This window comes from Vanacampus margaritifer, chromosome 2, assembly GCF_051991255.1.
Source record: "Vanacampus margaritifer isolate UIUO_Vmar chromosome 2, RoL_Vmar_1.0, whole genome shotgun sequence".
Lineage (NCBI taxonomy): Eukaryota > Metazoa > Chordata > Actinopteri > Syngnathiformes > Syngnathidae > Vanacampus > Vanacampus margaritifer.
Genome location: NC_135433.1, coordinates 24,094,378 through 24,109,470, shown reverse-complemented (window position 1 = coordinate 24,109,470; position 15,093 = coordinate 24,094,378). Strand labels below are relative to the sequence as shown.

The 15,093-nt window shown below is 46.2% G+C and overlaps 1 protein-coding gene across 2 annotated transcripts; it reads left to right on the top strand.

Moving 5' to 3' along the window:
• Positions 1-660: 660 nt before the first annotated feature.
• Positions 661-12,182, top strand: LOC144043570 (serine/threonine-protein kinase WNK4-like). 2 transcript variants are annotated; one of them, XM_077557346.1, is made up of 23 exons: positions 1,124-1,923; positions 2,925-3,097; positions 3,167-3,387; positions 3,689-3,846; positions 4,224-4,312; positions 4,408-4,627; positions 4,875-5,087; positions 5,249-5,354; positions 5,425-5,564; positions 5,649-5,713; positions 5,776-5,911; positions 8,224-8,340; positions 9,468-9,569; positions 9,647-9,701; positions 9,769-9,864; positions 9,946-10,304; positions 10,399-10,429; positions 10,567-10,622; positions 10,704-10,746; positions 10,855-11,170; positions 11,235-11,392; positions 11,645-11,712; positions 11,783-12,182. In XM_077557346.1, exons 1-23 carry the CDS (start codon positions 1,606-1,608, stop codon positions 11,816-11,818), a joined length of 3,276 nt encoding a protein of 1,091 aa, XP_077413472.1. In that variant the 5' UTR covers positions 1,124-1,605; the 3' UTR covers positions 11,819-12,182. The 2 variants fall into 2 exon arrangements, 1 of the variants encoding a protein (XP_077413472.1); XR_013291127.1 differs by lacking the exons at positions 11,645-11,712; positions 11,783-12,182 and having other exon boundaries at positions 661-1,923; positions 10,947-11,170; positions 11,235-11,383.
• Positions 12,183-15,093: the final 2,911 nt, after the last annotated feature.

Here is a 15,093-nt window from a genome sequence, read left to right as displayed (position 1 = left end):
CCGATATTGGGTATTTTGATGAATATCGATATTGGCCTTTAAAAAAAAAAATCAGACGGCCGATATAAGGTAACTCTAAAACCATTTTAATCTTAGGGAACTATTTTTTTTTTCAGTTAACTTTATAAGAGATGCTGCTAACCCTGGGAACCTTTTGTTTTTGTTCAACATTAAAAGAAAGAAATGTTAAAGTTAATATTTCAGGTATTTTTACATTTTGGAAAAAAAAAATATATATACTGTTGAAAACTATACTAACTATGCTATACTGGTATTTACTTTTTTAAGTTTCCATTTAACTTTTTACAACGTACTAATAATTTTGGGAGCTCCTTGAACATTTTGTTAGAAATTTAAAAGGATGTCTATTGTCCAATATAAAAAAAAAACTTCTACATTTTGAAAAGTTGTTCAATAAACATGCTTTAAGAAATTACAACAAATAATAGAAAAAAATTATATTGGCTCCAAATATCAGTTATCTGCCTCCTTGACTACTAATAATCGGCATCAGTATCGGCCCTGAGAAAAAACATATCGGCCTATCTCTAGGCAAAATATTATCTTCTTACTGTTGAAAATGGCACAGTGAGTCAAGAATACCTTTTAAATAACTAAGGTGCCATAAGTATTTTTTTAAAGGCCTAAATTGTATTTAAATAGGATATTTCTATTTCGCAGATTTTCATTGTATCCCTAGCAGGTCTGGACTGGCTCAACTTCTGAGAGCAGAATCGCAATAATGTGGTGCCTTTGGGATATGAGAAACCTAACCCATGAGTTCTTCGGCAAACAAGCCGCAATTGGGCCATATTTTGCTTTGACTTGCGAGCAAATTGAGATAGCGCTGTATGATGGCAGTGAACTCAACTCACTTGACAACAATGTTTGGCAGATGCTGAACAGTTCCTACAAAAAGAGCCTTCAAGTCATTTACTGCCTCACCCATCTGAAGATTACTTCATAATGAAGCGATGAAACTAAGAAAAAATTCACCTTGTAGATTTCAAGCAACCATATAGTTTAGCTTTTAAGTCTGCTAGCTTATACTAATGTTAACACATAATGGAAACACTATAAACTGTCTTTTGTATTACTACTAATAATGATAATAACAATAATATGTAATAATATGGCTTCTGTGGGTGATGAGGAACCATTGGAGGTTTGGGGGAATTGCCATAGTAAATATAATTAATGAATAAGAACTTTTTGAATTATTATTTTGTGTTGCTTTGTTCCTGTTTTTATTTGAGTTCATATTTTGGATATCTTTTTTTACATGATCCTTTCTTTGAAGCTAAAAAGTGGGACATGTAAAACTAAAAGTGTCGCAAAAGAAATTGTGCTGCTGTAGTTCAGGTATCAAGTGGGAGGAGCTTGTGTCGTCTGCTCGCAACTGATAGAGATGATCAAAAACTGGGCCTCACTCACTTCTTCTCCTCGTCACTTCCTGCATATCCACTCATCTTCAATTGCTTCTTGTTCTTGTTAGCTTCACTGTTCTTCATTTCTTCTTCTTCTTGTATCGACCATCTTCTGATTGGACTGCAGCCATTCTACACAAGCTGAAGATGGACCCTTGAAAAGCCAGGCCAGGACATCATGGAAGACGACAGCAAAACATCTGAAGACCAAGAGGCGGAGTCCGCTCTTCCCGGGACCTTCCCGGTGAACCCTTTTGATGGCGTCCAATCAGAGACGGCGTCCAGTCGAGACAGCACCACAGACTCGGGCGAGGAGATGGTGGCGGCAGCAGTGTTGACATCGGATGGGGACGAGGCGGCCACCAAAGCCGTGGCGTCTTCGCCCGACGGACGCTTCCTTAAGTTTGATGTTGAGATTGGACGAGGATCCTTCAAGAATGTCTACAAGGGCCTTGATACTGAGACCACTGTTGAGGTGGCCTGGTGCGAGCTACAGGTATGCACGTGAACACACATACTCAAGCACACACACAAACAAATATAACCACACAAATACACATGTACACAAACATGAACACATATACACGATCACGCACACATATCTGCACACACATGGACACACACACTTGAAGAGTCTTAAGTGTGTGTGTGTCTCCACACTTTGTCATGCACATTGACCGCGCAAATCCGCAGTCATGATGGAGTCAAGGTCACGACGCATGACCACCTTAATTCGGACCCATGGATGATTGTAGTGGACATGACATGCGTGTCTAAACCAATAAAAACACATCATTTGGATGATGTCAACACTTCTGGTTCATGATTGGATCTTAAATAACCAATCACAATCGCAAGACAATTTGCATGACGTTCATGTTTAAAATGTTGCATATAAGCTTGGTAAGTTTACAACACGTTACAGCCATACTATCATACATGAGATACCCCCCACCCAAAAAAATAATAATTCATGTTGTTCCTATGTGGGAAAAGAGTCAAAAGCAGTAAAAAAGAATAATAATAATTTTTGCCCAGCAGAAAAAAAGCAGGTCTCAAGGGGTTAACCTTCTACGCTGCTAGTGGCTAATGCTAGTGATGTCATCACATACCTCATCAAGCCAGTGTGTGTGTGTGTTCATGTGTGCGTGTTTGTGAATATTAGCATCTATGTGTGTGTATGTGCGTATGAGATAAAGTACTTGTGATGACTCAGCACTTTGCGCATCATCTGATCCGACATGCGACAGCTGTCTGATGTTGATAATGGTGGACACATGCACGCACATACCAATGATTGAGTGGCAACGTGTCTTAGTGGTTAACACGTGCCTCACAGTCATGAAGTTTAAACCTTCCTGCATGTAGTTATGTTATCCCTGTGCTCCATTCCCAAAACATTTTACTATGTTGGCTTCATTCAAGACAAAGAAATTGTTCAGCTGGTGACCAGTCATTCATTTGCTTTTAAGTACCGGATGATTTTTGCCACATCAGACTCAGCGATTGACACGTGCCGAGCGTCAGCGTTTCGAGGAGGAGGTGGAGATGCTGAAGGCGCTGCAGCATCCAAACATTGTTCGCTTCTTCGACTCGTGGAAGTCGGTGCTGAACGGTCGCAAGTGCACCGTGCTGGTGACCGAGCTCATGACATCGGGGACCCTCAAGACGTGAGTTCGCCGGCCGTCTTTCGACTTTCAGGCCCCCGCCTGACCACGCCCCTTCCTCGTCCTCCTCAGTTACATCCGCCGATTCCGTCCGATGAAGCTGAAACTACTTCAGCGTTGGAGCTTCCAGATCCTAAAAGGTCTTCACTTCCTGCACTCGCGCAATCCTCCCATCCTGCATCGCGACCTCAAGTGTGACAACGTCTTCATCACGGGGCCCTCGGCCTCTGTCAAGATCGGAGACCTCGGCCTTGCCACCCTCAAAAAGGCCTCTTTCGCCAAGAGTGTCATTGGTAAGGCGGCGTTGGGACGTTGCTTTGACATCACTATGGCATCACAGTGATGCCACTGTGACATCAGAAGTACATTGCTATGGCATAGAATTGATCAGTATGACCCCACTGTGACGTCACAATTTCATTACCATGATATCATAATGGCATCCCTGATAGTACAGTTACATCGCTATTACATCAAATGGCATCATCGTGACCTCATGGCCATGTCTCGATGATGTCATCTTGATGACGTCACTGCGACGTCACGACAACCTCACAATGTCATCCCATCATTGGTGTTCGGCGGTGTGTTCAGGAACCCCGGAATTCATGGCTCCCGAGATGTACGAGGAGAAGTACGACGAGGCGGTGGACGTGTACGCCTTCGGGATGTGCATTCTGGAGATGGCCACATCCGAGTACCCGTACTCTGAGTGCCAAAACGCTGCTCAGATTTACCGCAAGGTCACCAGTGTAAGTGACGCCCGCTCCAGCTCCTCCTCGTGTCTCGGTCCCGTCTCGATTACTCTTGACTGACTTGTCTCACGCTCACGTCTCATCTCACTCTCCTGTCACTCTCATCTTCCTTGCATCTCACTTGCATTTTGCTCACTCTTATCTCACTCGTCTCCATCTCATCTTATTCTCTACTCGCTCTAAGATCACTTTTGTGTCACTGCCATCTCGCGGTTTGCGTCAGGGTCTCTTTTCTCTCTTGTTTTTCATCTCACCCATGTTTCAATCTCATCTCACACTTGCATCACTCGTGTCTTGCGCTTTTCTCACTCATGTCTCACTAATGCCTCACTTCGGTCTCACCTGAGTTACTAGTGTCTCTCTCGCTCTCACAGGGAATCAAACCCGACAGTTTCTCCAAGGTCACAGTTCCCGAACTGAAGGACATCATTGAGGGATGCATCCACACTAACAGCAGCGAAAGGTACCGCCCACTTAGGACGCATTTAGGACCAGTGTAACACCAGAAGTGTTGGCGTCCTGGCCACACACCCTAAATCCCGCCGTCCCCCCCTGTAGGTTCACGGTTCAGGACCTTCTGGACCAGCGCTTCTTCCAAGGCCAACTGGGCGTGCACGTGGAGCTTGCCGAGGATGATGACGGCACCAAGTCGGCGCTCATGCTGTGGCTGAGGATGGACGGGACCAAGAGGCTTCACGGCAAGTACAAAGACAACAACGCCATCGAGTTCCTCTTCGAGCTCCACAACGACGTCCCCGAGGAGGTGGCCCAGGAGATGGTAGGCCATCTGTCTGTCTGTCTATCTATCTATCTATCTATCTATCTATCTATCTATTTATGTATCGGTTAATCGGTCAATCTATCTACAGTATCTGTCGATCGGTTGATCGGTCGATCTATCCATCCATCTATCTATCTATCTATCTATCTATCTATCTATCTATCTATCTATCTATCTATCTATCTATCTATCTATCTATCTATCCATCCATCACAAACAGATTAGTTCCCCTCGCTCCTCGCAGGTGGTGTTGGGCTTTGTGTCGGAGGGTGACTACAAGCTGGTGGCGATGGCCATCCGCGATGGCGTGACCGCCATCAAGCGTCAGCGTGAAAAACGTCGCCAATTGGCTGAAGACGCCGCCCGGCGACAGGAGGACCTCGCCCAGCAACAGGAAAATACCACCCAGGAGAGTGACCGTCCCCCGCCACTCCAGTCGGCCAAACAGCAAGGAGAGGTGCGTTCAGGCTCAGGTTCAAGGAAATTAGGCATCAATGGGTGGCTCTTTCACTTTGTGTGTATGTAAGCGTATGAGTGTATGAATGTGTGAGTATGTGTACGTGGGTGAGCGTGTGTGTGTATTAATGCGCATTTATGTTAATGACAACCCTCAATCAGAACTCTGAAGTTCCTGCAGCATCCTGGCTACAGGCCCCGCCCCCTTCCATGACATCACCCAGCGGCGGCCAGGGACATTATGCGAGCAACAAGATGGCTGCTGCAGGTTGGATTTGACTTCCTGATTGACTGATCAGTGATTAGATTTTAAATTGGTCTTGTCGTCCTCATGGCAGTGAACCACCGCGTGACGGACAGCGCTCCAGAAATCTCGCTCCCTTCTGTCACTTCTCATGCTCAGCAAAGCGCTTATGCTCCGCCCCCTAGGACCCGGATGTCAAAGCCTCCGCCTTTTCCTGTTCTACGCTACCCCAGGGTGAGCAGAGGGCGAGGCTACAAAAAAGGCGGGGCTACAGCCAGCACAGCATCAATCATCTTTTTTTGTTCTCCACATACTCAGAGCCTTGCAGTGTCACAGTATGAGCCCACGCAATCGCTACACGGGTTCTCCTCACCTGCCGACAGGTAACACACATACACTCACACACGCACGCGAAAACACAGTTAAAAGTGATTGTCGATTGTAGCTGCGCGTCTGATGTGACGTCGGGTATGAGTGACGGCAACGACGGACAATCAGACAAGAGCTACCAGGAACCAACCGAGCGACATCCCGACAGGAAGTTGAGGAGGAGGATGAAGGCTCAACTCAAGCTCACGGGGGTGAGCACAGGAACCACACCCCATTGTGTGTTTGCGTTAATAATTATAATAATACATTTGATTTGTAATTCACTTTATATTTCAACAATTTAAAAGTGCTACAGAGTAAAAAAGTCTAACAAAAAGTTTTTGCAAAAAGAAAAGTTTTAAGAGCCCGTTTAAAAATGTCAGTAGGCTGTGGAGACCTCAGGTGGTCAGGGAGACTATTCCGGAGCCACCGAGAAGAAGGCCCAATGGCCCAAAGTGCGGAGCTTGGTTTTGGGGGCTTGAAGGAGGTTTGAGGATGTAGAACGGAGAGTTCATGAGGAGGTCTTTGGTGTGAGGAGTTCTTTGAGGTATTGTGGGGCATAACCGCGAATGCACTGATGGGTGAGGAGGGAAACCTTGTATTCTATTCTGAGGGACACCGGGAGCCAATGCAGTGATTTCAGGATGGGGGTGATGTGGTCAAATTTGCGCACCCCCATCAGGATCCTGCCAGCACAATTCTGGATGTATTGCAGTTTCTGGATGTTCTTGCCAGGAATCCCGATGAGGAGTGCATTGCAATAGTCTAGCCTGGAGGAGATAAAAGCTTGGACGAGCTTCTCTGCATCTACCAGGGACAGTGTACGACGTAGTTTTGCAATGTTTCTGAGATGGTAAGATGATGTTTTACAGAGGTTTTTGATGTGTGTCAAATGTAAGCTGAGGGTCCATTTTAACTCCTAGGTTAGTGACAGATGTGGAGAGTGGGATGCTTTGACCGGAAGAAGTGATGCTGGTGATAGCAGAAGAGCGGAGCTGGCGTGGAGTGCCAATTTGAATGGCTTCTGATTTGGAGGTGTTTAATTGAAGAAAGTTATGCTACCTCTACAGTATGTCCTCCAGGCAGGCAGACAGTTTGGATGTTGGCAGGGGGATGGAAGAGGTGGGAGTTGTCCTTATGTAAAGTTGTGTATCACCAGCATAACAGTGGTAGGAAACTCCATATTTGCTGATGAGATTTCCCAGGGGGAGCAGATTGGAGGTGAAGAGGGTGGGACCCAATACCGAACCCTGAGGGACACCACAGGTAACAGTGTGAGTGTGTGATTTTGCCTGGCCCAAAGTGACGTATTCGGATCTGTCAGACAGGTAGGAGGTGAATCCAGTTGTGCACGTTTTCTGACAGTCCAATGGTATGTTGTAGGCGGTGAAGAAGGATGTGATGGTAAACTGTGTCAAAGGCTGCTGTCAGGTCCAAGAGGATGAGTAGGGATGGGGAACCGGAGTCTGCTGCCATCAGGAGGTCATTTGTGACCCTGACCAAGGCTGTTTCAGTGCTGTGGCCAGGGCGGAATTTTTTTTCGGCGGACTGAAATTTTTCAAATAGTTTATTGTGTTTGAGATGATTCCTAACTTGTGCTGCAACTGTTTTTTCCATAACTTTAGCTACGAATGGAAGGTTTGAGATTGGCCTGTAGTTTTTTTTTAAATGGTCTAATAAAAGCAGTTTTTAACACAAAAGGTGCAAGCGAATGTTGTCAACTTTCTCTCTGAAAAAGTTAATGTGCGTATTGCATCTTTCTTCAGTAGTCTCAGAGCGGCTGAGTAAGGGGGGTTTGACGAGGTGATTTACGGTTGCAAAGAGCTGTTTGGCGTTATCGGGACTATTGTTAATAATGATTAAGTAATATTTGGACTGAGCATTTCTCAGTGCTTCTGAATATGTCATCCTATGTTCCCTGTATGCATTCTTATCAGCAGTTAGTCCAGAGGTCTTGAATCGCCGCTCAAAGACACGCCCAGCAGCCTTCACCTTCACCACCTCTGGTCCGATCACCTCAATTCTCCTCCTGTGAATTAATTCATTCTCACACCAGACTGTGGAATTATCACATTCAGACTCTATCTACATTTATTTAATTCAACATGAACTGTTTGTGTGCATACCTTCCTTTGTGACGATACACACAAACAAAACAGTCATTGGACAGGGGGGCTTACATCTGAATGCAGGAGGATGTTGTGGGCAGAGAGATGGGGGATAGTTTCAGGTCTTGGGGGGGCAGGCTTCATTTACAGTGAAGTAAAAATCAGGCTAGTGCCACGTCTCAGTTAGGCACATGATGTAAAGGCCTTTTTCCAGAATGTGATCATGAATTAGACATGATTTATTTGCGAGTGACTGTGTATTGAACAGGTTCATTTTTTTATGGCTGGGTAGATCTCTGTATGGGTCTAAGAAGATTGGAATCCACTACCACATCTTCTATTTCTCTTATGGTCCGGTGATCTCGCTGTTATTTCCGTTGATGAGTTTGTGCTGATGTGTGTGTATGCACGTGCAGGTGTCCAACATGGCCGACCGCGTGGTGGAGTGTCAGCTGAGCACTCACGACAGCAAGATGGTGACCTTCAAGTTTGACCTGGATGGCGACAACCCAGAAGACATCGCCTCCGTGATGGTGAGTGCCAGTGGCCAATCACAACGCATGTGGAAAAAGTAATCAAGCATAACTGCTTAAGTACAAGTACACATCATTCTAGAGTGAAGTACAGAACTGGAAAAAAAATCATTTAAGTACAGTAAGCAAAGAATTTGTACATGTGCACTGGGGGTCAACAAAGACATACATTACACACAATTCCTACTGGGACAATCCCATTGACATTTCCTAGCCCCTTACCCTAACCTTAATCATTGTAACTGATTACCTAATCATAACCAAAACCCAATTCAAACCTAAGCTCTAAAACCAAGTCTTGACCTTCAAAAAGAGGTCGTGATTTGTGAGGACTGGCCAAAATGGCCCCCACAATGATAGTAAAAACCCGGAATATGGTCCTCACCAGGGCTGGACTGGCCATCTGCCATACAGGGCAGATGCCCGGTGGCCTGGCCTCGTTTGGGGCCGATGCAGTGCTTTTTCATTATTATTTTCCTACATTACCCCAAGAAACTGGCCCACAATATAGAGGGACTATTCCGATAATCCAGTCCGAATATAGAACTGAAATATCATCAATAAACATCAGTGGCAGAACTACATGTTAAGCAGGAGTTGGGCTGGCGTGAGCCAAACCGGCCGGTGGGCCTAAGTCAAAATGCCAGGGAAGATTTTTTTTGGGCCAGTCCAGTCCTGGTCCTCACAAGATAACACATACAAGAAAATACTCAAGCGTGTGTGTGTGTGTGGTCTTGTTTTTGTTACATAGTGGGGCCAACATTCTGGGATTTCACAGAGTTGTGGGGCCCACCCGTCCATGTGGGGCCATTTTGTTGGGCCCCACAAGTTTAGACCTTTTTTTGAGGGTCAAGACTTGGTTTTAAAGTTTAGGTTTGAATTGGGTTATTGTTGAGATTAGGGTAAGGAATAGGGGTAGGCAATCATGATGGTTGATGGTTGGGGTTAGGGGGAAGGGCTAGGAAATGCATTATGTCAATGAGATGGCCCCACAAAGATAGTAAAACAAACACTGTGTGTGTGTGTGTGTGTGTGTGTGTGTGTGTGTGTGTGTGTGTGTGTGCGTGCGTGCGTGCGTGCGTGTGTGTGTGTGTGTGTGTGTGTGCGTGCGTGCGTGTGTGAGACAGTTGCACAGAGACTTCATCCTGGCGAGTGAGCGAACAGGATTCATCCTGCGCATGTATGATATCATCAGCAGGGCAGAGTCTATGATGATGCAACAGAAGCAGGTGTACTTCAACACACACACAGACCCCCACCCACACACACACTCAACAACCGATGACATCACTTTGTCACCCGATAGACAAGGATGGCGGCTGAGCGCTCATCCAGAACGCCGTCCAGCTCCTCCCTCAAAGGTAAGACCGATTGGCAGATCCCTCTTGATTGGCATGTCAAACAGTGATTGACGAGTCTTCCTGGCAGACATGGCGGAGACTGAGCTGTCCCCCTCCGAGAATGTCAAGCCTGAGGCCACGCCCCTCGCCTCAACGCCATTGTCACAGCCAGCCTACAATTCAGGTAATTCACTTTCCAAAACGACTCACGAGTTTTTCCACATCTGCTTGAGATCTGTCCACCTGTCTGTCTGTCATTCCTCAGGCCCACCGGCCCCCCACACAGATGCCCCATCATCTTCTCAGTATCCTCCCCTGCCTCTGGCATACCCTGCCTACAGCGCCCCAACTGGCGCCCCCCCTCAATGGCCGCCTCCTGACCAGCCCCTCTTCTCCCTGGCCAACATGATGTCATTAGCCATGAGCATGGCCCGCTCCTTCCTGCCCCCCTCCCAGAGCTACCACGCCCCCGCTCCCGCAGCCTTCACACCCACTCTCCGCCCCTTCTCGCCTCCAGTGTCGCGGCCTTTAGGCCATGCCTCCTTCCAGGCGCCTCTGCCCGCGGGGACGGGCCCCGCTTATCAAGGGCAGCAGGGTGCGGCAGTTAGCTGGAGCCACACAGAGGTGAAACTGATGTCTCTTCTGATTGGTCGCTCATAATCCCTGATGTCATCATCATGGAAGTCATTATTTTTCCTTTTCACGTCCTTCCTTTCAGCTGAGGTACCCCTCAACGTCGCTCCCTCATGGTGAGTGTGACATCACATCCTGTAATAGCACAACCTATGACATCACATCCTATGGCCTCACACCACAGATTTACGTATGACATTCTGTGACATCACATCCTGATCAAAAAGTGTGGTTGTCTTTGTCACATGCACAGGTCCAGCCCCAGCCACGCCCCCCTCCATGCAGGCCCCGCCTCCTCAGCACACACAAGTAATGAGCTCACACTGATAGTGATGGTAATGATAATGTCAAAATGGCGCTTGTGAGTCACGCACGACTATTCTGACGCAGTCCGCCATCACGCCACCATCCGGTCCGTCGGCCACACGTGATGGTAATCACACGTACATGCGCACACAAACACATTTTAAAAACTTTGTGATGCATTTGTTTATGCTAATGACCTCACAAGTTCATTGGTTAGCGATCTGTTATGTTTCAGCAATAACTCCGCCCACTCGAAGTGTGGGTCGTTTCCAAGTGACGCACTCAGAACCCCAGATAGTCACAGCACGCTCTCCGCCCCCGTCTCAGATGAACCAAACAGAGAGCTCCGAAAGCGTCTCGGAGGACGACAGCCAATCAGAAAGCAGTTGCTATGGCGACACAGGAGGCGGGAGGAGGAGGGGTGGGCGCAAGACAAGCTCGTGGGAAGGACCGTCTGGTAGCCAATCACGGAACCGCTCTTACGTCACGTCAGATGAATCCGACAACGACGACGATTACACGTGGGGGGAACTAAAGGAGATTCGGGAAAGGTGGGCATGATGGACGGTCGCTGTGGAAATTGAGCTCTTTTAACCCCATCCCCATCTTCCCCAGACACCTACTGGAGGTACGCCGCCTGCAGGCCAATCAGAAGCGAGAGATGGACGAGCTGTGCGAGAGGATTGGAAAAGCCCCGCCTCTCGGCGCTGTGGCCCCCGCTGCCATGTTGAACCAACGGCGGCTGCATAGGCCTGATGTGCTGCCCCCCGCAGGTCAGAATCCACATTGGTACACGCAAGTCACATGACCACATGGCAGGTCATATTTCTTCTGTTTTTAACTACAATTAAACAAACAGCCATTCAAAAAAATCATTGAAAGCTCAGCGGGGGCGAGGGATGTAAGCTGTCTAGAGGTCAAAAGGTCATTAAATTCTAGTGATAAAAGCAAAAGTGGCTTCATCTGTTTCTTTCATGTCAAATGTCAACATGACGCGTCACAAGACAATTGTGTCCGTGTGTCAGGTATCATGAGAAAGCGCACTCTGGAAAGGCCTGGCAGAGTGTCATTTGTTCCAGGACACACATATGTGGTGAGCCACCAAAGACATTCTTGGTCTTCTTCTGCGTTTTCGTTTGTTGACATGACCTTTGACCTTGCAGCCTGACACCAACCTGAGTGTTGAAGAAGAAACGTGATGAAAAGCATCACTGCTTTGATTCCAGAAGATTCTTCTTCTTCTTACGTGAGCGCTTGTGGCTGTTCCAAGCAAATGTTGAGCTAGCTACAGAAAGCACACTAATAAGGCTAGCCGTGCTACTGATGCTAACTCCGCTAATAAAGCTAGCCACGCTAATGATGCTAGCAGCTTCTCGCTGACATTGCGCGTGTTGTCAGAGTATGCCCTGACGGGCGGAGTTATAAACTGCAAACAGCAAAATGGAAGCAGTCACCACGGCAACCGGGACAGAGCGCCATGATGCTTCGAAACATCCCAACAGTTTTTCGGATCATGACATGTTGTGTGATTTCAGCTGAATCTAATAAAGTCGATTCAACTCATTAGACTCTTTGTACCGTTAAAACTAACCAGAGAATAGTGACCTTGTTAGTACACTATTACCTGTATGTGACAATTCAAAGAAGTTGAGGTATGATGAGCATGTTGACATCTTGTCTTCAAGTGATCTGATGCGTTATGAAATGTATTTTCTGCCCAGATTTTGTCAAAACTGTTTTAATTTCCTCATTTCCTCAGTAGAGCTTTGTTCTGCGGATGTATCCTTGTGAGTGTTATCGCAATTTCTGCCAGGTGCAGTCATGACTGAATAACCTCCTCTATTCCTCAAATGGGCTTTGTTCGGTGTCTGAATAGTGTCCTTGAATGTTATCGTGTAGTTCCGGTTAACTTTGTGAGCTGTTTACTGGAAACTGTGGTACCGCCCTTCAAGATAGTATAAGAATATTGTAAGTCCTCTGTAATCTTCGCACTTGTGAGAGGCTACAGGCCATTGTCTGTAACTCACTTGTGCCCGGAATATTCTGTAGAAAAGCTTTGAAGGAACTGTTCATCGATCTCCAGCCTATATTCAGATAGCCAACATTCTCACTACCCGGAAGAAAACGAACACAAGGAGGAAAATATCTACTCCACAACAGTTACCATGGTGATGCATCCAAATACTTTTATGGCACAACAACACAAAGAACTACAAAGTGATGAATCATTTTGTCTGGTAGCGTTTCAGAATCTCCTGGATCAACTTAGGAATCAGGCTCAGGTTTCCACCGATCTACAGGGTGCCCTGTATGCACGCACACACACACTGAACTCACCAGTTCTGACTTGCGTATGAGAGGTGTGTGACTCACCTCATAATAGGAAATGGTGGCTACAACGGTGACTACTCCAGGAATCACTATTTTGTCAATCAATTCTACACACACACACACACACACACACACACACACACACACACACAAAGGAACATGCACACACAGGATTTCAAGATGTTACAATATCAATGTGATTATGAAAGGAATTTTTCTGATTTTTCAATTTAGATTCAATGAGCTTTTCCAACTTCTTCCTAGCAAGGCGCCTCTGCAAACACATACACATAAACACAGTGTTGTCCAGTAATATAGGTTGTGTGATACATACAGTATGAGTCCAATGTTAATGGTGACTTTTAACTCACAAAAACTTTTCCCCACAACCTGGAAGGTACAATTTCACATCTGAGCAAGAGAGATCAGCTTTTTATAGTCGATATTACATAATTGTGTGTTGTGTGTTTTCTCACTTGGCACTCCCATAAAGAAGAACCAGGTGGTTTCCTTTGATATCCACCTTCATAGACACCTTAGACTCCTGCAGGAGAAAGGAACCACTTGAGTAAGCATAAGAGCCACGGGAAGAACCTCAAGAAAAAGTCAAAAAGGAGCTTAAAAACTTCAGAAAGAACCAGAATTACAAGTAGAGGAAACTGAAGAAAATTTTCAGTAAGAACAGAATATACAAGAAGAACCTTAAGAAAAAAAAAACTACAGCAAGAATCCAAACCTCAAATAACCAGAAGACTCCCAATAAGAACCAAAATAAATACCGAATGAAGACCTAAAGAAGACCTAAATAAAAAGCCAAAGAAATGCCAAAAGAAGAACCTCAGTAAGAACCAGATGTAGAATTTCAAGCTAAACCTTAAGAAGAACCTTAAGACAACCAAAAGACAACCCTAAAGAACCTCAATAAGAAGAACAAAAATACGAACCGGAATATGAACCTTAAAAGAACCTCAGGAAGAACAAGAAAAGGACTTCTATAGGGACCAGAAGAAGTGCCACATGAGCCACGTTTCCACCGCAGGAACTTCGAGGTAAATTTACGGGGCCAGCCCCGTCCGTATGTGTGCGTCTCCACTGCAGGAGCCTTCCCAACCGGGCCACATTTACAGGAACTTACGGGGACGAGCGGAGGTTCTACTCGAGGGTAGGTACTCCGCCGGCCCGATGTACTCCCGATCGGGCTTTCGTGCTGATTGGCTAAAAATTATTTAGTATAAAAAATGATCTTACCTTCATGCGTGACGATGATGCATTCGCCTATTTTCGTTCCACTCTACTGTTAGCCTTTTCAAATTCTTCATCTAGACGTTGTCTCCGTTCACTCAAAACATCCATCCACGCCAAGTACATAAAATAAAAAGCAGAGAAAAACAACCACGACCTAAAGATTTTCTCTTTCCTCGTTGTGATTTTCGTCGCGCGGTGCTTGAGTGATGTCACTGGAAAAACCGTCGCACACCGTTTACGTGTCAATCGGAACTCGTGACGTCGCAAAATGGATCGTAATCCGCAGTGGAGAGAAAGCCACAAGCGGGCCGGCTGAGAGGACGGTTCCTGTGAAAGTCCCTACCCCCTTCCCCATACCCGAACGTCCTGCGGTGAAGTCCCAGAAGTAGAACCTCGGTAAGAGCCAGAAGTGGGTGCATCATTAAATTTTGAGCGTCCGTCCTTCAGCAATCGCCAACAATCGAGACAGCCATCCGTCATCGTCAATACGTCAATATTTCAAGACGAACGTTGTTCGTCGGTTACTCAGCAAAATGAACGTCCGTCAATGTTTTTGCATCATTTGAAGTGGGCATCCGTCAATGTCCCGTCAATCGACATTTGTCAAATGGGACGTCAGTCATTGACGCATTGCCGATTTCATTGACGAACAAAAAAAAAGCTCTTCCGTCAATGCTTAGTTCATCAATTTTTCAAAGTTTCCCGTCAATCGTTAACAAATTGGGCAACCGTCATTATAAGACTGCAAGTAAGATTGATGCTGTGTGTTGCTTACCACAATGAGTTTGTGTTGGCTTCCGTGCGATCTGGCTCTGGCGTCGATTCTGATGGTGACTCCAGTCTCTTGAATGCTAACCGCTACGGGCTTCCTTAGCTCCACCTCCAGCGTGCCCTGCGG

What these genes read in the sequence shown, in the direction of transcription:
- LOC144043570 (XM_077557346.1), top strand. Translation starts at nt 1,606, where the DNA reads ATGGAAGACGACAGCAAAACATCTGAAGACCAAGAGGCGGAGTCCGCT. An exon ending in GTCCAGCTCCTCCCTCAAAG is followed by an intron (nt 9,702 to 9,768) that starts GTAAGACCGATT and finishes TCTTCCTGGCAG; the next exon opens with ACATGGCGGAGACTGAGCTG. An exon ending in TTAGCTGGAGCCACACAGAG is followed by an intron (nt 10,305 to 10,398) that starts GTGAAACTGATG and finishes CCTTCCTTTCAG; the next exon opens with CTGAGGTACCCCTCAACGTC.